Source organism: Lytechinus pictus, chromosome 1, assembly GCF_037042905.1.
Source record: "Lytechinus pictus isolate F3 Inbred chromosome 1, Lp3.0, whole genome shotgun sequence".
NCBI lineage: Eukaryota > Metazoa > Echinodermata > Echinoidea > Temnopleuroida > Toxopneustidae > Lytechinus > Lytechinus pictus.
The window spans coordinates 23,053,799-23,080,761 of NC_087245.1; the positions used below are offsets into that span (position 1 = coordinate 23,053,799).

The 26,963-nt window shown below is 36.2% G+C and overlaps 1 protein-coding gene across 3 annotated transcripts in view; it reads left to right on the forward strand.

The window, feature by feature from the left end:
* LOC129269831 (uncharacterized) overlaps positions 1–26,379 on the forward strand; it is a 54,311-nt gene extending 27,932 nt beyond the window's left edge. The window contains exons 15-26 of one of the 3 annotated variants that reach the window (XM_064098387.1): positions 559–702; positions 1,818–1,908; positions 2,349–2,518; positions 3,603–3,740; positions 8,238–8,469; positions 9,261–9,319; positions 14,452–14,607; positions 15,356–15,596; positions 17,685–17,767; positions 22,682–22,837; positions 23,599–23,839; positions 25,009–26,379. In XM_064098387.1, coding sequence (XP_063954457.1) covers positions 559–702; positions 1,818–1,908; positions 2,349–2,518; positions 3,603–3,740; positions 8,238–8,469; positions 9,261–9,319; positions 14,452–14,607; positions 15,356–15,596; positions 17,685–17,767; positions 22,682–22,837; positions 23,599–23,839; positions 25,009–25,120 — 1,823 coding nt within the window. In that variant the 3' untranslated portion in view covers positions 25,121–26,379. The remainder of the gene's footprint in view (positions 1–558; positions 703–1,817; positions 1,909–2,348; positions 2,519–3,602; positions 3,741–8,237; positions 8,470–9,260; positions 9,320–14,451; positions 14,608–15,355; positions 15,597–17,684; positions 17,768–22,681; positions 22,838–23,598; positions 23,840–25,008) is intronic. The other 2 variants (XM_064098394.1, XM_064098393.1) reach the window with 2 other exon arrangements.
* The last annotated feature ends 584 nt before the right edge of the window (positions 26,380–26,963 follow it).

The window sequence follows — 26,963 nt, forward strand, 5'->3', positions numbered from 1 at the left end:
AAGCATTTGTCATTATATTTTATTCGATAGTTCTTAGTCCTGGCTACATATAGTCATAATAAGTGTAATTTTATATTCCATAACTACCTCCATCAAACAAGTCCTTGTTGCTTGAATTGCAAATGTGAAGTTCAACGAGTGATCATTGTTATCATTTTTTTAAATGTGCTCTTATTTCTACGTCCATTATGGTTTATATTGATTATCCCAAACAACTGTTCAACATGTTCAACTTCAAGAATTTACAGTGCTCAATCTGAAAACAGAATTCTGGTCGCATGAGGCTCTGTATAGTATTCTTATTCCCACAAAATACTGACACGGACAAAACCTTACAGTTTAAAAATCACATGGCAACATTATTAAAAGGTTTAGAACGCATGATTTATCAGTTTTTATATGCCATTAATTACCATCGTATGAATCACATCGTATTGATATTACTGCCTTCAATATTCATAATATCATCATCATCATCATCATTATCATCATCATCACTATGAGTGTAACTACATTTTTCATTATTGTTCTCAATACGATTCTTTTCTGTTTTGACAGGTGAATTGGTCGGTCGGTTTAGTAATATCAATTACGAATGCTATACCATGGAAGATGATGCCTGGGGCCATAGTGCGACTGTAACCAGTAAGCTACCGTTGTGCTGGACAAGCTACATTGGTTTCGGCTCTTCCAGAGAAAACGGTAAGTAACCCTTCCAGTTATGAAAATATAATTGATCGACATCACGAAACTTGAAATTAAGATTTTCAAATATCACTGAACATCCTTTGTTAGTTATAGGACACATGACCAATTTCAACGATCAACTTAGTATTTTATTATCATATGCGTGTTTGTTTCTGTTGTTATAGTTTATACGGCACATATCATTCAGCAGTGAATATTTGGGCCAAATGATTATTCAATATTTGTTTTCAAAGTCAGGCGAGACTGCCATAGTTATTCCACTTGTCTATTGGTTTGTTGAGAAATGTCACCTGAAGATTATTATTGCTCAACATCGGAAATTACAGATTTGATTCTCCTTCCCGTGCTAAAAGTATGGCATCTTGACGACTTTTGTATTTAGTTGGAATATAACATAACAATTTTTTCCCTTTTTAGATGCAAAAATAATTGTGTGATTATCAAACTTAATGATATAATTGCGACGACTTGTAAATGGTTAGATATTAAATCGTTCTTCTGACACTGCTCATTAACCCATTTCAAGATAACACGTTTATTTGAGAATGGCCAATTTCGGAATAGCCTGAAAACTTCAAAAGTTCTACCGATTTCACAAAATTTCCTAAAGAGTTATTCCGGCCAAAAATCTGGCAAAATATGACATCAAGCTTTTCATTATCATCGTTTTTGGTAAAAATGAATATTTAATCTACCGTTATACGAAAACGAAAAGTAAGCTAATTAATAAATGATTAATAAATCAATTATGAAAATATCCACAAGCATGACAAGTAGGCGAGAATGATCGGGTATGGGTATTTAAGCCTGGGGTTCCATATATCTTAATAATTCTGTTGATATAACAGTGTGAATAATTAAACAATAAACTCGTCTCCTGTGTAGATTGTTTGTTCAATAGAATTGAGCAGTTTTACCTTCCATTATCTGATTATACTGCCCTGGCGTGTTTATTATAAATACACACCTTCACTATGTATTTCAATGTTTGTTTATTGAAACATTTCCCTTCAATGCAACAGTATTTGATTATAGAATGTGATGGTGAGAAATTTGAAGTATTTTTTTTTTCATTTCACAATCTTTCTCTTTTCAATATATTTTGCCAGAACTTACAGAGAATGATTTTGTCATGAGCGCAACGGATGGAACCGAAATTGACACTATCGATCAGTTTAGAATTACCCCCGACATAACCACGTAAGTACCACGATTGGAATACGAAAAAAAGAAAAAGACAGTAACAAATACGGTTACGAGGATATTGTTATGATACAACAATAAAAATGTTATATGAATTAAAAAGAACTGAAAATTAAAACGATGATGAAGACAAAGGCATTAGCCGTTAGCAGGATGGACGTTACCTGGTGTTAATTTATTGTTCTTCAGGTGACAGAGATAAGTCATAATTGTTTTAACATTGGAAATAGATATCGCATAAAAAAAAACCAATAAGCCTACTCATGAAAATAGGGACAAACCTCAGGAAATTATACCTTCATAGTTTCACGTTTATTTTGCTACATTATTTGTGATTTTGGATACTTTTTCATTGCAAATGTATTGAAAATCAATAAGATAAAGCCGAGTCAGTTAAAAGTATTTGTTTTGAAGCATGTCTCTGTCTGTCTTTGTAGGGAATTTAACATGATATCAAGAGCAGGGCGGACAAGTCTTTTGAGCTCCGATGGTACACAAATTCACGAATTTGATGCGACTGACACAGAATATTGTCTTGCTGTCTCGCCATGTCGAAATCTGTCTCGGAAGTCATTCACTTCGCAATCATATTCCTTCTCTCCTAAATGTGAGCATTGTCTGTATAATTATTACTTTTCTTATAAATTCATACATTAAGTACTGTAGACATGAAACAAAAATATTACACGTTCTCGCATTCGGATGTATGTATGTCGAGAATGGATGAATAAAGGTACAGACATTTTGCTTGAGGTTGGTGATTGAAGCAAACGTTTGGAAATGATGACTATTTTAGTGCATTTATTCTGCCTATTGCCCGGTTGGAAAACAAGCTATTGCAAATTATGGTAGATGCAGTATTATATATCTATAATTTCAAACTTACGATTGCTTTAATGTTTGATGCTTATCATTCTAATGCTTGTAGATACATAATGATGTGATTGGGGGAAGTATTGTGGGGGTTGGCTTGAAGTGACCAAGTTACATGTATGACCATTGTATTTTGCCGATTCTAAATATCTTCTTTTTATTTTCACCATTGGTGTTATGACCTGGATGGGGTTGGGAGGTTTGGGGAGGAAGACCTGTGGGTTATGGCTATTAAGTTAGCCTTTTCCATACCCAGGCAGCCTCTCCAACTCTCATCCAGGTCTTATTTTCTATATCATGTACAAGTTTGATTGATACTGTCTCTGATCTGTTTGTACTCTTATTTTTTTGAATGCCAAATAAAATAATAATAATAATAATAATAATAATGTATGAACAGTGAAAAATCGCTGATTGACAAAGGAAAGAGAGAGTGTAGGAGAGAGGGAGAGAGAGAGAGAGAGAGAGAGAGGGGGAGAGAGGGGGATGAAATTGAATTGCCCATTCCCCAGGAAAGTTTGTATCGCAATATAGAGATGTCAGAGCTGACTGTTTTGATGGAGTCGAAACAGCAGAATCTAGAAAATATCTGATACAGCCCCAATACCACGAATTCATTTTACAATTTTTTTAAACAAACCCCAAAACCCGAAATCATCCAAATAGACTGCATAAAATTTATAGCATTCTCATCGAAACTTTCCATCTTTACAATTTTCTGTTGCAACTGCAACTGATCCTCATCAATTATAGCATTTAGCTTGTGCTACCCACCTATCATATAATTCTTTTATTCTAATCTCTGATTGACATTCTAGATGGTTTTGACGTGAATGATTTCATACCAACACCGGATAGTTTGCAGGGAAACATCGTAGTTGAGCTGACAGGATATGCCTCAACACCCGTTATTCTTCAATTCGCTACAGCCGAAAAGAAGAAAACCTACGCAATCAGTAAGTTGGACATCCAATTCAGGCGACACGCTATAATATATTTTAAAAAAAAAGGAAAAAAGAAAGGAAGAAAGAGAGAAAGAAAAATTTATAGATTTCTACTGCATTATATAATTTGTATAATACAATTTTAACAAGATAACAGTTATAATATGTTGATTGCTGTTTTGGGCATGAATCATGGATAATGTGTAAAAAAAAAGAGAAACACCCATTATTCCAACAAGAAAGAGATCTCCTACCAAATTATTACAACATTCACAATTAGCAGGAGAAGAATTGTTGGATGTAGATTGCTTAAAATTAGTGACAATCCATGGTATTCATGTGCATCATATCAAAAGTGTTGCAGCTTTCTGAATGATATGCTAAAGGCCTGTTGCAACCGATAATGTCGCAGCGACGCATGATGTCACACCAACGCACAGTGTCGCAGAGTGTGACATTATGCCTTGACCGTTCAACGCATCGCAATTTTTCTAATGCATAACGCCACATGTCCTAACGCATATAATTGTATAATGTCGCAGCAGATTTTTAACGTACGGAGCCTTTAAAGTGCCATCGACTTGACGACTTGGCGAGATACTTTATCTTGCCATGACATAATAACCTTATTATGTCGACATGGCGAGATACAGTATCTCGCCAAGTCGACTTATAAAAAGTTATAGAGCGGTGTTGGCTCAGTCGGTAACGCGTATGCCCGTCGAACCAAAGATCGTGGGTTCGAGTCCACCCCGGGCGGATGACTGAAGCCAGTGCGTTGTGTGTACACGTCTCTCCCATGTTTCATAGATGCAGGCTATGTTTCAATGGAAAACACTCCGTCCTTCGGATAGGACGTTAAATGGAGGCCCCGTGTAGAGGAGAGTAACCACCTTTGCACGTTAAGAACCCACTGCACTATTCGTATAAGAGGGTGTTCTCACTACGTTCCTAAAACTAGTTTACTGGAAACTAGTTTAGTGGAAGCTAGTTTAACGCGTAGTGAGAACGGTCAAAGCGGTCCTGGAAGCGATCTTCCAAACCAGTTTGGAAAACCATCTCGCGATGTAGATTTCAAGATCGCTTTGCCTCGTTAAAGTGGTTTTAGCGTAAGTGAGGACACAACCGTTCTCCGGGAAGCGATCTTCGCACATTTTGAGCGCGCTACTCCACACGACATGTGTAGAATGCCTATGCTGCGGTTTCGAATTTCGCGCGAAACGTGTCACCCCACTGAGAGCGTTTCCATAGCAACAAGAGCGCTTTACGTGAAGTGATTTTGAAAACCACTTTCGTGTGATCAAGTGAGAACGCTAGCAAAGCGATCTTCCAAAGTGGTTTCCTGAATCGGTTTCCAGTAAACTAGTTTTAGAAAGCGTAATGAGAACGGCCTCTAAGAGTAGGGGGAAACCCCGGTGTAGTGGTCCACCTGCATTCCCCCCAATCAGTTATATCGGGAGGAGAGACCTGCAGGTCATAGTGATTCAGTTCGCTTTTCGCCTCCCAGGCGCAGGTGAAGCCAAAACAAATATTGATAATAATTATATGTCGACATGGCAAGATATGAAGTGTCCAAGGCCCGGGAGAGTCCAAATATCTCGCCAAGTTGACATATAACTTTTTATAAGTCGACTTGTCAAGATAAAATATCTCTCCATGTTGACATATAACCTTTTATAAGTCGACATGGCAAGATAAAGTATCTCGCCAAGTCGTCAAGTCGATGGCACTTTAAAGGCTCCGTAGTTACAAGATCTTTGGTGGAACATATTTAAAGTGCGCTGGTGTTAAGTTGGAACATGAACGGATCCACCTCTGTTTTATTCAATATTTTAAGTTACTTCTATTCATAGCGAATAGTGTCCACTAATCAGAAATAAGACGTGCATACTGCTTAACATCGCGTACTGTGACTTATATTAGGTGCATTGATCCATGGACTCAATTGTGCACACCCCCTGTGGTACTTTGACATCAACCAAGCACAAGAATGCCTTCATTTAAAGCAAAAAAACACAAAACATTTACAATAATAATAGATGAAAATTATGGGAGGGAGTCCAATTTTGAAATAATGTTCGTTTAGGCCCATATTGCATCAGGGAAGGAGGTAGGAAGGGGCCTAAGCGACAGAGGTCGGACGATTGAAATCATAACAATTTATGGCGATGTTAATTTTATTCAGCTGAGCAAGCTATAAAATATTCACAATTTTATAAAGCAACTCAAGTTTTGATGATCCTGTTCACCGCTGTTATATTATAACTGCGCATGAACATTAAAAGGTCATTTGAGATAAACCATGAAGGTGGTTTTCAAATTCACTGACATAGGCATTTGCTAGTGCTCATCCCAATGAAAAATTGCAAAGGTCATTTGAGAAAATGAGCTAACCGTGTACTGGCTAATACCCTCTTCACACTGGCCACAAACACCGCTACAGTACCAGGACTGTCCGGAGACTGTAGCGGTGTTGCCTTCAGTGTGAATTCTCGGACCCGCAGTAAAGTATCCCGGGATAACCTCGCCCCGCAATAACTCCGCAACAAACTATCGCCAGGCAAGCCATAGAAATAGCAGCGGGGCAGCCCCGCGACTGTCGCGGTGTTCCTTCAGTGTGAAGGTACACCGCTACACCACCGGGATAAACCACTTGTGATATGTTTACTATAATGTGGGGGCGTCGTGGTCTAGTGGTTATGGCTCTCGTCTTTCAATCTGAAGGACGTGGGTTCGATTCACCGCCATCAAGTATTTCCGGTGTATCAGAGTCGGGTCACTCATGGGGTCACAACACGTGCTTTGTTTGTATTTGTATTGTATTTTTTGTATTTTATTTATTTTATCACGGTTAAAAAGCCTGCTTTCAGCTAGAAGCTGCTTTTCAGCAAGGCCGTGGACAAATGATAACAAATAATATGAACATAAAATAAGCATACAAAAATAAGAACGGAAAACAAAATATATCAAAGCATGGGTAAAATACAATTGGCAAAAGTTAAATTGGAGTAAACAAAAATGAAAAATAAATAGAAGAAAATAATATACAAAGTTAAGTCAACATTAAACATAAAAAAAATTGAGGTATAAAATGCGGTATCAAGGGTGATCTTGGTGGAGAATTAAATTAAGAAAGTGATATGAGACGTGCAAATGTAGTCGGGTTTTTTTCTAATCGGGTTGTTGCGGGTAGGTTATTGAATAATTTAGATGCTGAATAAAGGGGACTGTTTTTTAGATAGTTAGAATGAGGCTTCGGCAATTGAATTTGTCGGTCTATGTTTCTTAGAAGATATTCTCGTGATTTAAGTGTGATTCGAGTACAAAGGACAGATGGAGCTAGATTATTGACCAATTTAAAAATGGAAAAAATTGACTGATTGTTCCATCTCTTGTTGAGTTGATCAACCTTTAAAATGGCATATATATTCGCTGTACTAAATCTGCTGTTTACTTCTAAGACAGATTTCAGTGCCCTGTTTTGTAGAACTTGGAGACGATTTAGTTGGCTTTTATTGCCATTTCTCCAGATTGTACAACAATAGTCAAATATCGGTTGGATTAAAGCCTTATACAACATAAGAGCTGTGTTTTTTGGTATATAACATCGAATGCGTTTTAAAGAATAAAATGTCTGTAAAACTCTTTTCCGAACACTATCAATTTGGGGGGTCCAGGTTAGGGAGCTGTCTATTATTACACCAAGATATTTACATTGGCTTACCCTTTGCAATTCATAATTTTGCATTTGTATTTTTATATTATCAAATAGACGGAGCTTTGCTTTAGATCCTAATAACATAAATTGACCCTTATCGATGTTGATTAATAGTTCATTACTAGAAAACCATCTACAAATTAACTTTAAATCTCTGTTAATAGTCATTTCTAAATTTTTGGGCTCTTTAGATGCATGTTTCGGGCTCCGGAGGTAATGAAAATCACTTGCTGCAGTGTGAATTCCTACATGATATTTTTTCGACCGTGATTGCATTAATAGCAGGTTTATAGCGGGTTTGTAGCGGTGTCTTTGTCCCGTGATAAATTTGATAACCAGTGTGAGATGGGAATTATTGTTGCAAGTCGGGGTGGATATCCCTCAATGTAGGCGCGGTTCTATGTAGAAAAGTACATTGAGTCCCCACCCAAACATAAAAAAAGGACAGCAAAGAAAAAAAATAAATTCATATTTACACATTAAAAAAAGGACAGCGACACCATCATAAATGCATTCACAGTAAAAAAAAAAGTTAGCACGGTACAGTCCCGGGATAAATGTAATGTACCCATTCACACTGCAAACATAAAACAATTATTGTACCAAGTTTTTAGGGTGTAATGTTGCACCTTAAGAAAAAAATAGGTGCAAAAATACAAAAAAAAAATATTATTTGCACCAAGGTTTTCTCTATCATATCGTATAATATCTGTTATGAAGTATATTATTTTGATGATGTTTATTTGCTCATTACATCCGGTATCCTTCGTTGTGTGATTTTATTCAAACAGGTTTTGACAGTGAGATTAAAGAAATATCTCTAAAGCGCTTCAACATTCCTGTCCAGTCAGAAACTGTAAATGAGCTAACCCTGAATGAACAGTTGTTCAATATTCGCACAGGCAGTGGAATGGTTATCGTTTACCTAGGAGATACCATTGTTCTTCAGTATGTAGATGCTGAACAACCTGAAAATGCCGATGCTCTTTGCCTGATACAAAATGCCCAAGCATCATTCCCAAGGTAAAACAGTTCGGTTGTTTTTAATGGCAACGGTTTCAGAATACCACACATAGATCTTTGGTCACGGAACAAAGTTTTCAGAATATCGGAAATAGGCCTCTGACCTTGCTTTGCTTTTACATTTCGTTATTAAGGGACCCTATAGTCAAAAAGCTTGGTTTCTTATAAGTGATTAATTGTATATTAATATCAAAATATTTTGATTGAAAACTTAAGTGATTTTTCTTATAATATATGAGATAAATGTTCTCATAGCGTATTTTCTCTGTCAAGAACCAAAGATGGTACCTCGTATAAATATCAATTTAGAAAATCTTTCAACGCATTGTCATGTTTTTCACGGGTTTCATCATCACTTTCCGTCGCCTATAACACAAATCTTTTCTTTAAAAAATCTAAGAATTATCATCTGATATTAAAAAAAAAATTATTTTTCATTGTTATTATATAAATCATCTCTTAATTTTAGAACGGTCAGAACGATAGCACATACCCATTGCTCTTTTATTCTACTATTTATACGTGCAAGATATCATTCAGACACCTAGTTCTGTATGATGATATTCAGGCAAAATACACTTATCATTACCAATTCGTTTGATGTGCTGTTATACTTGTGTTAATATACATTCGTGATCTAACTACTTTCTATGTACGTTTGGTTAGCTGCTTACATTTCATCAAAATTTATTTTTACTAATCGAAACCCAGTCAATATGATCAATATGATCATTAATCTTTTAGTTATTCCTCAGGTCTTTTATGTGTCAATTTTAATTTTCCTACTGCAGCAGTAGTAGTAGCAGCAGCAGCAGCAGTAGCAGCAGCAGTTCTGGAGGATCCGGTATCCGTAAGTTTACCATTGAATTTTAGATATCATAGTTTTTAATAATTCAATATTCCCTCGAGAATCGATTACACAAGTAAATCACACAATACATGAATAAGAATGGTATTGAATAAATCTACCAGTTTCTATAAAAAGTAGTCAAAATCTTAGATGTTGAGCGCTTTTCAGATTTATTTTACTTTACTTTACTTATTTTACTTTACATTGTAAGCGACGCTGGCATAATTATGTCAATACCTTCATAACCCGTGTTACCATTAGGCCTCAACAAAAGCTTCTCAATGCTCAGCTATAGAGATTCCAGAACACCACAGCCAGAATCCTCCATAAAGTCCCTAGAAACCATAACGTATCTGGAACCATGGACCTACTACAATATGCTAAAACCCTCCATAGCATCTGCACAGGGAACCTTTTTTTAATAAGGCGGGGAGCTGGTTTTTAAGAAAAAAAATCAAGGAAAAACAACTAACAAGAGATAGAGATTTTTCAATCACAAATTAGGGACATCCGGCTCAGGAAAAAAATGACAAGCACAAAATAGAAGGTGATTTCGGCTATAATTTCTACTTTTAAGCATACCTACTTGATTTCTAGGGGTGCTGCCTCTGGGGAATAACACACACAGCACCTCCGGCAAATCTTTGGGCCATGCAGAGCCATGTAGCTGCATTAATTTGTTACCTTCAGAGAAGCAAATCATCTTTAAGACCTTTGTTATAACATTTAAGAGCATCCAGGGAAAGTTCCCCTCATATATCGTGAGCATGATATTTTGCTGTCATTCTCGGATGCAAGTAGGTCCATGCTTCGATCATCCGAAAAGAATGCCAATGTTTAAGTCGAACACCAGGCAACTTCTCAGACACATGGCGACAGAGCCTGCACTCCGGAACCCACTTCCCCTTAGCCATATTAGCTTAAGGTCTCATTCCTCTCTCAGTTCTTTTAAAGTAGCCATTAAGATATATATTCCGCAAATAGTAATCAATTTGAATTTCACACTTATTTTGTCTTTAGTTAGGCTTGCAGTTAAGTTATCTAAGGCAATTCGTTATTATCATTCAAGTCATTGAATTTGTTAGGTTAATATTATTATTTAAGCCGTTATGGTGTTTGATATAGAGTAAAAATTTAATAGGCGCTATGTATAGATTGCGTTATTATTATAATTTTTCTTATTATCACTATCACATTAAATTTATCTAATTTTCCTAATGGGTATTTTCTGAGTAGACAGTCATATTTTTTTTACACGTTTCTGTTGATTATTTGTCCCTCTCTATTTTCATATCTAGAGTAGATAAATAGTCTCCCAACTGTTAAACCAACATTTAAGATTAAGACCCTGATAGAAACAGACCCTTGAGTTTAACAGCTGATTCTCTGGAATGATTCTATACAATTTTGTAACAATTTGCACATTTCACTTGTAACTATAAGACTTTCAAGTTATAAAAACCTTAACATAAACAATTAAGCGCCAAATTCATCTCCAGCATTCTATAATGCATTCATTTGGTAGTTATTAGCCATGATAGTCATTCCCTTCATTATTACATATTAGGCTCAGACTATAGGGTTAGTTCTTTTCTGTTTCATTCCAATCTGACTCTTTTTGTATACTTTTATGCAAAATTTTTGAGACTTCACCAATGAAAAAATTAGTATCATTATCAATATTGTTAACTTTATTGTCACTATTATTATCATCATTGCTATTATTATTATTAGTAGTAGTAGTAGTTGTAGTAGTAGTATAGTAGTAGAAGTTATAGAGGTATGTGTAGTTTCTTCAATTACCATTACTATTATTAGTAGTAATTTTACCATTAGTATACCATTATCATTTTCAAAGTAATAATCACTAATATCATTATTATTGTAGTTAATGTTATTATCATCTTTATCAGAACTAGTTTTATTATTTGTTTTGCTATTGATAACATGGTTAATATTACCATTGATATAGTTACATTTTATCATTGATATACCAAAGAATGAATCATTGCAGTGATATTGCTACTTAAGTTGAACTTCTGATAGCCTACGATTTTGAAATAAATGTGTGCATCTCCTTTAACGTAGAATCACGTGTAAAAAGGAAATGAACTATTTTTTTGGCTCTGTTACATGAAGCTTTTCAAAACTCACAAGTCCTGGCTGAACACAATGTACAATAAATCCCTAAAGTCCACCATACGATTAATCACTACGTTGTGTTTTCCAGGGCCTTGTTTTTCAAATTCATTTACTGACCCTTAATTAACTTGGATTAACATTTGTGTTATTGGTGGCACGGTATGTACAAAGTTTGCCAAGTAGCAAAGATATCAATCCTACAGCCAAGCACTTATCATGAAATTGACTAAAGAGGTGATAAACCACGGTAACGTTGTCAAAATAAACCTCGGACGAATTATATCTGATATTGTTCATTTTGTAGAAATCGTACTCGACTTGAGGACATTTTCCCAGAATGATAAACATTGAGCACTATCTTGTCTCACTTCAAGGGCAAGTCCACCCTGATAACAAGCTGATTTGAATAGAAAAAGACAAATACAACAAGCGTAACTCTAAAAATTTCATCAAAATCGGATGTAAAATAAGACATTAATGAGTTTTTAAAGTTTCGCTTAATTTCACAAAACAGTCACATTTACATCCTGGTGGCTATGCAAATGAGATAACAAGCTGATTTGAATAGAAAAAGACAAATACAACAAGCGTAACTCTGAAAATTTCATCAAAATCGGATGTAAAATAAGACATTAACGAGTTTTTAAAGTTTCGCTTAATTTCACAAAACAGTCACATTTACATCCTGGTGGCTATGCAAATGAGGGGACCGACTCAGTATTTCTATACGATATTCTGATTTTCTCCTCATTGTCATGTTGAACAAAGTTTTATTCCTCATTGAACATGTTTAATTACCATTATTTTGTCATTTCATGGTTCAGTCAAGTTGGTCCTTAGTGTTATATTTGTAAAATTTTAAATATTGTATGATTGAAACAATAAAAAACAATAAAAACAACAAACGACACCATCGACTCTCCCATTTGCAGTTACTGAGTACTATTGTGCATATAACTGTTTTTGGAAAATAAGCGAAAATTAAAAATCTAACCTGTTTATCTTACATCCTTTTTTGATGAATTTTTAGCGTCATGCTTGTTTGATTTTTCTTTATTGACCCAAATCAACATTTTTTCCCCGGGTTGGAATTGACCATTAAATATTATCTGTTATCTGCAATCTATTCAAGACTTATAAGCTGTACTGGTGCCCACATCAAGTGTTTCAAGAGCCACTGGCGTAAATCCGGGGGGGGGGGGGTGGGGGGATATATCCCCCCACTTTTCGAGGAGGGGGGGATGGCCTGTACAAACATCCCCCCCACTTTTTACGAAAGAAATGAAAAAAAAAATAACAAGAGATAATTGTTTTATTGGTGAAAATTCTTCCAAAAATACCGCTTAACAAATAAAATAATATTATTGAATCATAAAATGCAAATAAAGAGCCAGTTCACCATTTCCAAACGAAATAATTATGTCCTTATTATAACATTGAACAGAAACCCCCGTTTCTTCCAATTCATCAATGTTGGGGTCTTTGGGAAGGGATTAAGATGGAATGTCAAAAATTTGTTGAATGTAATCTCTAATAAAACCAATAAACCATCATGTGGTAAAAAAGATAATAATATTGGAGGGGTATTTGCCATATGGACATACAGTGGCGTAACTACGGGGGACATGGGGGGCACATCCCCCCCCCCCCATCGGCTGACCAAAAAAAATACGGGGAAAGGGGGAAAAGGAGAAAAGAGGGAGAAAGAAAGAGAAACGTAGTGGGAAAGAAGAAAATATTATTCATTAGAATGTTATATTATATTATAACTATGTTAAGTTACATTACATAAGAAACATTTTTATCATAACTTTATGAAACATAATTTGCCCAGGGCCTACGTCTTCATTGTTCCTGGTGCTCGCATTGTCTGTTTAACGAGATATATAATCCTGTTATACTAAAACATCCCGTTTTCAAGTCAATATAAACCAAATATATTTCCTAGCACTTGAGTTATCATTGTTTTATGTAGTGACATATGCTTCTTTTTCATAACTTAAAAGTGATTGCCCCATGTTAAGGTCTTCGTATATATGAAACATTTCCTGTCCGTGATTACGTTCGCATTAGTGGATTGGTGAGATATGTCTGCTCTTCATGAATTCCTAAAATCAGTCCTTAAAAATGTCCCTTCTTCTGATCTGAATATCAAAAATTTTCAGCTCGCGCTTCGCGCTCGCACCATTTGGTTAATGAAATACGTATGGTCCTAGTTAATTCCTACAAAGAAACCTTAGAATGCCCCACTTCAGGTCTGAATTATCTAAGTTTTCAGCTCGCGCTCGCATTGTTAAGCGAGACAGGTACCTATCATGATTACACAAATTTGATTATAATGTCCCTTTTTAGGTGTGAAAATAAAAAAAATTCAGCTCGCGCTTCGCGCTCGCATTATTTGATCAGTGAGATACATATCCGTTTAATGACATTGTCCTTAAAATGTCTCTATTAGGTCACTCACTCAGTCATTCAAAAATTTTGCTGGTTCCCCCCCCCCCCCCAATGCCGTGACCCACGGTCGCCACTGTGGACATATCAATGGCAATTCCTTGCATATCTAAAAACATGATTGCAAAAAAAATGCCAAAATATTTCAGTCATCCCCCCCACCCATCAACACGGATTTACGCCAGTGTCAAGAGCTAATTAATATAATGAGTACAAGGTGGATTATGATTTGTAGAGAGGAGCGTTCCTGGCTCTCCATTGGTGGTATGAAAACTTGATTCTACTTAATTAGATTGAGAGCACGTATTGATGGGGAAAGTGATATTGATATCTAATTCCCCGTGATAAGTTAAGCCATATAATCTTTAGAATATGCATTCCCATCGTCAAAATTGGAGACTGAGATTATCTTGGTATCAAAAAGGTTTTCTTTGAGTAAATATAAACAATGACGTCAGCTTTTAGCTGTCGTCTAATTGCTAAAGGCATAAAGTTAAGCATTATAATAATAATAATGTTCTATTTTCTTCTTTTCAAAGCTGATATTCCTGAAGATTGGTTCTATCCAAGTCCCAGAGGGCAGGACGGAGAGATCAAGTTGACTCTTAATTCATCAACTCTAGATGATGATACCTATGGAAACACCGGATACATCGCCTTTGCCGATGAATCCTTGTCCATTACATATATTTTCAGTAAGACGAATGATTGACGTTGCAAAGGGGGGGGGGGGAAGCGTGGGTGGAAAGGGGGTTTGGTGCATGCCTCGCAGTTGCCACTCTCAGGAGGTCAGATAATAAAACGAAGTACAGGCATATGAACTCTGACATCTGGAAAACGATAGCTCGATCTAAATCTTGGGTAATGATGATAACAATGAGCCTTGGAATATGGATGACGTTATATAAATGTATGTTATCAATATTATCATTAGTATCATTATCAAAATTGTTATCGTCATAATTATTATAACAATTTTTGTTATCATCATCATTATTATGTTATCAAAAAATATAATGAACATCCAAAGGAGCCAAAAATGAATGACGATTTAAGTATTAGCCATGTAATATGTTCTTGTTTTTAGATATCTCACTTCAGAATTGTAATTTCAAGGAATATCTCCCATTTTCAATCTTGTCGCTAGGTCATATGATGACGAATAGCAATGCAAGTGACATTATTTTGTACATATTCCTCCGTCATAAATCCTCTAATAATGATAATCCTATATTTCTGATAACGATTCCTTGACATCGATTCTGAAAAATGGAATTTGCTTAAGCTTGCGACCATAATAGAGTGTCACCTAATGCTTTGACATATTTCATAAACATTTTCAAAAACATTCAGATCGGGCCTTAGAAATAAAGAAATTATATTGTCGTTATCTAATGTCAAGCGCATGGTGCCCAGTCTGAATATTGTTTTCTCCTGCTATAGAATTCACCAAATCTGACGATGGAAGTATTGCAGTGGAGTTGATCAAGTTGCCTGAAGGTGAAAGTGTAGGTGAATGTACACTGGGTGATTCGGGATCAGACACACTGGTACTATTCTTCAAGTTTGGTGAGGAGAGTGTCACATTGTCCAGAGATACCCTTGACAACGAGGTTCTAAATCATGCCAGTACTGGACAAGCTGCCAACAGTGATGCCAATCTGGCCATTGTGAATTTTGCCATGTAAGTCGATATGTCCTCTAACAAATCACTATCCAGAGTGTATTGTTTATAGTGACAGTGCTCACTCACGAAAAGTCGCATTCAAAATAAAAGCACTGTGGTCAAGACAAGCTTAGCTCAAGCTGTTTCAATTTTGTCTTTTTTCAGATTCAATGTCATACCGTACATACAAGCGGTCATACGCATGCGCACTCATCTGTCTATCACTTACTCTGTTTATTTTCAGTGTAGAGAGGCTTCACGTTTCACATATTTTGTGGGCGTAGGTTGGTCCTTATAAGGACCATGAAACTCGACGGTTCGACAAATATCAGTGGCGGATCCAGGGGGCACAGGGGGCGCGCGCCCCCCTAATATTTGAGCGGCGCCTAAAAAAATAAAAGAAAAGTAAAAGAAAGAAAAGGCGCTGCTTGAAAAACTAAAGGAAAGAAAAGAAAAGGCGCCGCTTAAAAAAATTATACTGATATAATATTAGCAACAGTAAAGGAAAGACTATCCCCAAGCAAAGCCCAATCATATCATCTTCCTTATCTTTTCTTTTAACTACCCTTTTTCCCAACAACTTCGCCGGTTAAAATAGTCAGCAATCAGCAGTGCACTGCCTGCATTCAACTGGCGCCAATCAAGAATTATCAGGGCCACCTAAATCTAAATCGGCGCCGGACAAGAATAATCAGCGCCATTTGGTTATAAATCGGCACCAGACAAGAAAAATCGGCACTGCCAGAGTCTTAACCGGCGACGATCAGGGATAATCAGCGCCACCTAAATCTAAATCGGCACCGGACAAGAATAATCGGCGCCATCTGGTTATAAATCGGCGCTGCCAGAGTCTTAACCGGCGCCGATCAAGAATAATCAGCTCCACCTAAATCTAAATCGGCGCCGGGCAAGAATAATCGGCGCAATCTGGTTATAAATCAGCGCCGGTAAAGAAAAATCGGCGCTGCCTGAGTTCTTAACCGGCGCCGATCAAGGATAATCAGCGCCACCTATATCTAAATCGGGGCTGGTCAAGAATAATCAGCACCACCTGGTTAAAAATCGGCGCTGAATTGCCGCTGCCTGAATCTTACGTGACGTCGGTAAAAATGATCAGCACTACTTGTTCTAAATCGGTGCCGGTCAAGACAAATCGTCGCTGCCTTTGTCTTAACCGGCGACACCTAAATTTAAATCGGCGCCGGTCAAGAATAATCAACGTCCCCTGGTTCCAATAAATAGGCGCCGGTAGAAAGAAATCGGAAAGAGGCCGATGACCTTGCTCTGCTTTTACATTTCGTTATTAAGGGACCCTAGTCAATAAGCTTGGTTGCGTATCATTAAATGACATGATTCACTAATCAGTTTCCGTTCTTATAAGTGATTAATTATATTTTAATATACAAATATTTTCGATTAAAAACTTAAGTGATTTTTCTTACACTATATAAGATAAATGTTGATGTGGAAGAGGTTCATCGTGGTGAAGGATTGAGTAGAAGAAATAACCAGTTGTCTCACGGTGTGTCAAACGTAGTAGGAAAGCATAAATGTTCTCAGTGTATTTTCTCTGTCAAGAACCGAAGATGGTACCTCGTATAAATATCAATGTAAAAAATCTTTCAACGCATTGTCATGTTTTTCACGAGTTCCATCAGCACTTTCCGTCGCCTATAATACAAATCTTTTCTTAACAAATCTCAGAATTATCATCTGATATTTTTTTAAATTTTATTTATCAGTATTATTATATGATTCATCTCTTACTTTTAGAATGGTCAGAACGATAGCACATACCCATTGCTCTTTTATTCTACTATTTATACGTGCAAGATATAATTCAGACACCTAGTTCTGTGAGATGATATCCAGGCAAAATACTCTTACCATTACCAATTTGATTGATGTGCTGTTATGCTTATGTTAATATACAGTCGTTATCTAACTACTTCCTATGTACGTTTGGTTAGCTGCTTACATTTCATCAAAAATATATTTTTATTAATCGAAACCCAGTCAATATGATAAATATGATTATTAATTTATTAGTTACTCCTCATTACAAACCAGGTCTTTTATGTTTCAATTTTAATTTTCCTACTGCAGCAGTAGTAGCAGCAGCAGCAGCAGTAGTAGCAGCAGCAGCAGCAGCAGCAGCAGCAGTAGCAGTTCTGGAGGATCCGGTATCCGTAAGTTTACCATTGAATTTTAGATATCATAGTCTTTAATTATTCAATATCCCCTCGAGAATCGATTACCAATGATGTAATTTACACAATACATGAATAACAATGGTATTGAATGAATCTAACAATCTACCAGTTTCTATAAAATATAAGTCAAATCTGAGAGGTTGAGCACTTTCCAGATTTATTTTACTTTACTTGGAGTTGCATTGTTAGCGACGTTGGCATAATTATGTCAATGCCTTCATAACCCGTGTTACCAAGTAGGCCTCAACACTAGCTTCTCAATGCTCAGCTATAGAGATTCCAGAACACCACAGCCAGAATCCTCCATAAAGTCCCTAGAAACCATAACGTATCTAGAAACCATAACGTATCTGGAACCATGGACCTACTACAATGTGCTAAAACCCTCCATAGCAGCTGCACAGGGCCCTGCGAACTTTTTTTGATAGGGCGGGGAGCTGGATTTTAAGAAAAAAAATTCAAGGAAAAACAACAAACAAAAAATATTTTTTTACTCACAAATTAAGGACATCCGGCTCAGGAAAAAAATGACAAGCACAAAATAATGAAGGTGATTTTGGTTATAATTTCTACTTTTAAGCATACCAACTTGATTTCCAGGGGTGCTGCCTCTGGGGAATAACACACACAGCACCTCCGGCAAATCTTTGGGCCATGCAGGGCCATGTAGCTGCATTAATTTGTTACCTTCAGAGAAGCAAATCATCTTTAAGACCTTTGTTATAACATTTAAGAGCATCCAGGGAAAATTCCCCTCATAGATCGTGAGCATGATATTTTGCTGTCATTCTCGGTTGCAAGTAGGTCCATACTTCGATCATCCGAAAAGAATGCCAATGTTTAAGTCGAACACCAGGCAACTTCTCAGACACATGGCGACAGAGCCTGCACTCCGGAACCCACTTCCCCTTAGCCATATTAGCTTAAGGTCTCATTCCTCTCTCAGTTCTTTTAAAGTAGCCATTAAGATTTATATTCCGCAAATAGTAATCAATTTGAATTTCACACTTATTTTGTCTGTAGTTGGGCTTGCAGTTAAGTTATCTAAGGCAATTCGTTATTATCATTCAAGTTATTGAATTTATTAGATAAATATCATTAAGTCGTTAGGGTATTTAATATAGAGCCAAAATTTAATAGGCCCTATATATAGATTGAGTTATTATTATAATTTTTTTATTATCATTATCACATTAAATTGATCTAATTTTCCCAATGGGTATTTTCTGAGTAGACAGTCATAATTTTTAAATTTAACTGTTGATTGTTTGTCCCTCTCTATTTTCATATCTAGAGTAGATAAGTAGTCTCCCAACTATGAAACCAACATTTAAATTTAAGACCCTGATAAAAACAGACCCTGAATTTAAACAGCTGATTCTCTGGAATGATTTTATACGATTTTTTAACAATTTGCACATTTCATTTGTAACTATAAAACTTTCAAGTAATAAAAAACTTATCATAAATAATCAAGCGCCATATTCATATCCGACGCTCCGTGAGTCATAATGCATTCAGTTGGTGTACAAATGATGCATGCACATGAGTTCATTAGGCGGTCCGAAAATTCATTTCCCCTGAAAATATTATTAATATCCCCATGTATGAAAGCCGTTAATTGTGTTTGTTCTTTTGTGACTTGGATTAACATTTGTGTTATTGGTGGCACAGAATGTACAAAGTTTGCCAAGTAACAAAGATCAGGGGCGGAAATCTCTCCCAAAAGGTAGAAGGGGAAACAGGGGCGGATCCAGCTTTCGCCAATAGGGAGGGTGCGGAAATTTGTTTCAGCCATATTTTCCCCGATCGGCAGCTCGAAGATGATTTGTGTTTGTTTCTTTGAAGGGGTAGTCCTCATTAGTCACTTCTTAGCTTCATTCTTATAAATTCATATATAACATCATAATCCATATTTATATGATGCGAGCGCGAAGCGCGAGCTAATTTTTTGGAAATTATATGTATTTTTCCCTAAAATTCAAACATTCTGGGCAATGTTTGTTATCCTGAAAAAAATGTGTTTGCAACTTAATAATTACTACAAACGCAAAGCGCGAGGAGAAATGAACTGATGGAAAAGATACCTGTTAAAGACTGCGTGCAGTTAGCATTTACCAATCAAATAATGCGAGCGCGAAGCGCGAGCTGATTTTTTTGACATTTTCACCTAAAGAATTGAAATTCTAAGCACTTTTTGTAACTCAAGCAGAATAGGTATATAAGTAGAAAATTGATGCGAGCGCGAAGCGCGAGCGGAAAATTTCGAGATTTAGTCCTATAATATTTACTGAACGAGACACTCTATTCATGTTTTGTAAATCATGAAAAGGATGAGTATTAATAATGCGAGCGCAAAGCGCGAGCAGAAAATTTGTATATACGTTTTGAACTGGTACCTGTTAAGGACTGCTTGCACTTAGCCATGAAGGCATTACATATTTCAAGAACCAAAAAAGGCGAGCGCGAAGCGCGAGCTGAAAATTTTTGAAAATTTCTAAAGAAAGAATAAATATACGCGCGCGTTTCATATTTAGACCTATTATCTAGGCGTTCTAAATACATCTTTAATCATGAAAATCATGAAACTTTGATATTCCGATCTGAAAAAAGAGTCAATTACAGCTTTATATTTCAAGCACTTTGTAGGAAAATTGTAAGGTGGATATAGATTGCACTTAAAAAAAGAGCAAAAATTATCATTATTATTACTTTGGGTTTTGACATAGGACCGGGACATCGTTACGACATGTCATGAAAATGATGACTATCTTCCTATTCCTCTTGCTAAGCGCGAGATGAAACAAAAGGGACAATTTAGTTTTTAAATTAATATCATATTTATTAATGCCTAATGAGGGTGCGAAATCTGATGATATTATGGCATAAAAACTGGACATTTCCCTTTGTAATTATGAATAGGATGCATCAGTTAATATGTTTGTTTTAACCATTAATGCGAGCGCAAATCGCGAGCTAAAATTTTTGATAAACTGTCATGAAAAGGAGATTTTAAGTAGTTTGTTGTATAATCAATATTGAAACATACATAACTCGCCAATCAAAATGCCAGCGTGCAGCGCTAGCTGATCGATACGTCTTGACAATCAGACCTGAAAAGGGATATTTTGAAAACTTTATGGAATACACGAAAATGATAGATACCTGATAAATAAAAATTTGCGAGCACGCAGCGCAAGCAGCAAATGTTGATAAAATTATTCAGACCATAAAACTGACATTTTTACAGAGCACTTTTTTAAAATCAATTTGTAAATCACACAAAATAATGAAAGTTCGATTTCCGAGGTGAAATATGTTTTGTATATTGACTTCCAAACTTGATATTTGAGCTCCATATTGAACAAGATATGTAAATCACCTAACAGGCAATGCGAGCGCGAAGCGCGAGCGAAAATTTCATATAGTGCCACGAAATGTTCTTTTTATTTTCCAAGTCTTCCCCTCATCTTATTTTATGCACTCGTCGTCCTTCTCTCCTTTTTCTCCTCTTTTCCCTCCTTTTTTCCTTTTTCCTTCTTTCTTTCCCTTTTTTCTTTTTTTTTGCTCCGCCAATAGGGGGGGGGGGGGCCTCGGCCCCCCTGGATCCGCCTATGGGGACAAGGGGTGGGGAAATTTGACAAGTAAAAAAAAAGGTTATCATCCCCAAAGTACGGTCATCTCGTCCCAACTCATCCCATCATAAAAGACACAAAATAGTAGGGGGGACATTTGATATTGTGTCCCCCCTACTATTTTGAGTAGGGGGGACACGTCCCCCTGTCCCCCCTGGGATTTCCGCCCATGACAAAGATATAAATCCTACAGCCAAGCACTTATCATGAAATTGACTAAAGAGGTGCATGATAAACCACGACAACGACGTCTAAAATAAACCTCGGACGACTTATATGTGATATTGCTCATTTTTTTTTAGAAATCGTACTCGACTTGAGGACACTTTCCCAGAATGATAAACATTGAGCACTATCTTGTCTCACTTCAAGGGCAAGTCCACCCTGATAACAAGCTGATTTGAATAGAAAAAGAAAAATCCAACAAGCGTAACTCTGAAAATTTCATCAAAATCGGATGTAAAATAAGACATTAATGAGTTTTTAAAGTTTCGCTTAATTTCACAAAACAGTTACATTTACATCCTGGTGGCTATGCAAATGAGGGGACCGACTCAGTATTTCTATACAATATTCTGATTTTCTCCTCATTGTCATGTGAAACAAGGTTTTATTCCTCATCGATTATGTTTAATTACCATTATTTTGTCATTTTATGGTACAGTCATGTTGGCCCGGCCCTTAGTGTTATATTTGTAAAATAAGCGCAAATTAAAAATCTAACCTGTTTATCTTACATCCTTTTTTGATGATTTTTTAGCGTTATGTTTGTTTGACTTTTCTCTATTGATTCAAATCAACATGTTTTTCCCCGGGTTGGAATTGACCATTAAATATTATCTGTTAATATCTGCAATCTATTCAAGACTTATAAGATGTACTGGTGCCCAAGTGTTTCAAGAGCTAATTAATATAATGAGTACAAGGTGGATTATGATTTGTAGAGAGGAGCATTCCTGCATGGCTCTCCATTGGTGGTATGAAAACTTGATTCTACTTAATTAGATTGAGAGCACGTATTAATGGGGAAAGTGATATTGATATCCAATTCCCCGTGATAAGTTAAGCCAACTAATCCTTAGAATATGCATTCCCATCGTCAAAAATGGAGACTGAGATTATCTTGGTATCAAAAAGGTTTTCTTTGAGTAAGAATAAACAATGACGTCAGCTTTTAGCTGTCGTCTAATTGCTAAAGGCATAAAGTTAACAAGCATTATAATAATAATAATGTTCTATTTTCTTCCTTTCAAAGCTGATATTCCTGAAGATTGGTTCTATCCTAGTCCCAGAGGGCAGGACGGAGAGATCAAGTTGACTCTTAATTCATCAACTCTAGATGATGATACCTATGGAAACACCGGATACATCGCCTTTGCCGATGAATCCTTGTCCATTACATATATTTTCAGTAAGACGAATGATTGACGTTGCAAAGGGGGGGGGGGGAAGCGTGGGTGGAAAGGGGGTATGGTGCATGCCTCGCAGTTGCCACTCTCAGGTCAGAGAATAAAACGACGTATAGGCATAATGAACTCTGACATCTGGAAACGGTAGCTCGATCTAAATCTTGGGTATGATGATAACAATGAGCATTGGAATATAGATGATGATTTTATATAAATGTATGTTATCAATCATTACTATCATTATTAAAATTGTTATCGTCATAATTATTATAATTATTTTTGTTATCATCATCATTATTATTATGCTATAAAAAATATAATTATTGAATATAATGAACATCCAAAGGAGCAAAAAATGAATGACGATTTTAACTATTAGCCATGTAATATGTTCTTGTTTTTAGATATCTCACTTCAGAATTGTAATTTCAAGGAATATCTCCCATTTTGAATCTTGTCGCTAGGTCATATGATTGACGAATAGCAATAGAAGTGACTTTATTTTGTACATATTCCTCCGTCATAAATCCTCTAATAACGATAATCCGATATTTCTGCTAACGATTCCTTGACATCGATTCTGAAAAATGGAATTTGCTTAAGCTTGCGACCATATTAGAGTGTCACCTAATGCTTTGACATATATCATAACCATTTTCAAAAACATTCAGATCGGGCCTTTAGAAATAAAGAAATTCTATTGCCATTATCTAATGTCAAGCGCATGGTGCCCAGTCTGAAATATTGTTTTCTCCTGCTATAGAATTCACCAAATCTGACGATGGAAGTATTGCAGTGGAGTTGATCAAGTTGCCTGAAAGTGAAAGTGTAGGTGAATGTACACTGGGTGATTCGGGATCAGACATACTGGTACTATTCTTCAAGTTTGGTGAGGAGAGTATCACATTGTCCAGAGATACCCTTGACAACGAGGTTCTAAATCATGCCAGTACTGGACAAGCTCCCAACAGTGATGCCAATCTGGCCATTGTGAATTTTGCCATGTAAGTCGACATGTCCCTCTCACAAATCACTATCCAGAGTGTATTGTTTATAGTGACAGTGCTCACTCACGAAAAGTCGCATTCAAAATAAAAGCACTGTGGTCAAGACAAGCTTAGCTCAAGCTGTCCCAATGTTGTCCTTTTTCAGATTCAATGTCATACCGTACATACAAGCGGTCATACGCATGCGCACTCATCTGTCTATCACTTACTCTGTTTATTTTTAGTGTAGAGAGGCTTCACGTTTCACATATTTTGTGGGCGTAGGTTGGTCCTTATAAGGACCATCAAACTCGACGGTTCGACAAATACATGTATGTTCTTGTCGTCTTCAACACAATTTTACAACTTTCTCATTCTCATGAAGACGACAAGAAAAGAGTCAATGAAACGTCAAGTTTGGATGGTCCTTTTCAGGGCTAGCAAAATCCACACAGTCCCTCGAAGCCTCTACACTGATTCTTCGCTATAGAGACCATCGAAAGTCACTCAGCTTTATCTTCCCCCAGGTATTCTCCCCAAAAACGTGGCGGCAGAGACACTTGATCAGATACAGAAAAATCTTTTATTTGCTCTGATTGCAAAAATAATTTTTAATGGAATACCTCGGTGATTTAGGAAGCGGCTATTCCGTATCCGGGAAGTCCTCGACACTACCGCTGATCGCTAGGCCTATTACTTTTCTTCTGTGTTTTAGCTTGTCAGAAAATTCAGATAAATGCAAAATTATTCGTTGAGTGAATTTCCCCTCTAAGAATAAGATGTATGTGTGTCATCTTTGATAGAATCTTAGTTCCGCCAGTGTGGTCATATATTGATAATGAATTTTATCTAGAGAGGAATTTTTGTGAATTAAAGACTTATTATCATGAAGAAATCATATAGATGAAGGTCGACCGCCAAATAAAATGGTTGATAATTCTTGCATTTGATTATTTTTCTTCATTTTTAGTATATGGATGTAAAATTGACCGGGGTTCATTTATTCTTTTTTTTTCCCCGGGTTGGAATTGACCATTAAATATTATCTGTTAATATCTGCAATCTATTCAAGACTTATAAGCTGTACTGGTGCCCACATCAAGTGTTTCAAGAGCTAATTAATATTATTAGTCTTCTCCAGCACCATGGGAACCATAAAATGCCTTTGATTTTCATTTTCATAACAGCGCCAGCAACGGAGATGCAACCGATGGAGGTGGAACCGGAGACCATGAAGGAAATGGGACCGGGGGCATCGGAGGAGATGATGACAACGGTGATAATGGGGGTGCATTTTAAATGATCCTTGGTCAGCTAAAATCTTCAAATAATATTACAGAATTTTCTATATTTATCAGTAATTATCTTAGATTATTCTGCTGGTAAAGGTAAAACTACACATCAACATGTATGTTGAATAATTAAAAACCATGCAGCTCTACTTCTACCCAGGTTGACACTTATTCTTTTTTATTCTTTATTTGAATCTAATTTAATTTGTTGTCATCTTCAACAACTGTATAGTTGTATTTTACTATTTGTATTACATGTATGTTATCTTTGTAAAGTCACATGGATTGGAAAGAAAGACCTTCGGGTTATAGTTATTAAGTTAATCTTTTTCCTTTCCTGGCATCCATGTGACTCTCCTATTCCTATTGTTTGTACATGTTGTTTATGTGTTTGATTATGCCGAATAAATAATAATAATAATTACCTTTAAATGAATATCTAATAATCCCCCTGATTAATGAAAGTACTGTTAGGTAATCATGAATTATTTTGTGTGGTGGTAGGGTCTATCAATTCAATTGGACTTAGTAAAATAAGTAATTATTGCCTTTTTTCATAAAATCAATCAATAAAAAATAATCTTATTGAAGCAGATCCAACAGATCAAAAGGTAAAATTAAATGGAATCAATGTGAATAGACACAAGGTTGAAATAATAGCTGTGAAAACAAGAGGCATCAATATTACCATAACATTTACATGTAGGCCTACTTGAATATAGATCACTGAACCAATAATTGGATCAGCCTACTAGTTTTTGATATTTGAAATCGAGCTATGAAGGTACATATTTTCATTATCTTTATAAACCGTTGCTCGGCGGTCAGTTGTTGCTATGGTAATTTTAGGGAAATTTATTTCTGACAAGCTTCATGTAACAGCGCTCAGGTTATTTTATAAAAAATATTAATGGCTTCCACAAAACTAATGAGACAATGAGCAAACTGGGAATAACACTGTATAAGTGTAAAATATGAAATAAAACTCGAGTAAGAAGTAGAATCAAACCCAAAGTATTTCTTGATAGAGAGTGATGAAGTTCTAACTTAAGCGTATATTGCAATCTATCTAAATTAAGAAGTGGCAGCATGTTGAAAACAAAGCTCAGATTCTCCAATGTTTGAACCCAATAATAATTCCTTATATTTTAGGCAAGCACTTACTACTGTATGTTGGCTTGGAGTGAATCTGTGTAATCTCATAATAGTCTGCTTCATTATTGGCCCCTCTGATATAGTATCCTCTAATAAAGTATCCCAAAATAACTCGACTCAAGATTTATTATTATTGTATTGATACTGTGATTGCGGATGGGATGGCTATTTTTGAAATCGTCTCTGTTGTTTGAATGTACCATACTGTGTATGTTTGTGAGCCTCTACCTGTAAACGACAAGTTCGGTAATTACCCATATGTGGAAAATTCATCACATTCCGAGTTTTACACTTTCGGTTTGTTTTATTTTGTTTTAATTTGATTTGATTTATTCATAATCATATAACTACGGAACCTTTAAAATGACATTTACTTGACGAGATAGTGAGGTATTCTATCTTGCTATGTAGACCTAACACCTTTATTATGTCGACATGGCGAGATAGGTTAAGTTACCATGTCGACTATCAAAATGAGAGATACATGTTGTCATGGCCAGATGCGTTATCGTTACATGTACGTTTATCGTCATGTCGACATACATTTTTTTAAAAGCTGACAAGGCAATATAAGCTATCTCGCCATGTTGACATGTTAAGGCTTTTACAAGGGCGTAGGCTGGTTGGAGAGCATGGGGAGGTGGAACTAAAGTGGCATAGGGTGCACATCTTGGGGAGGTGAACTAAAGTTTGGA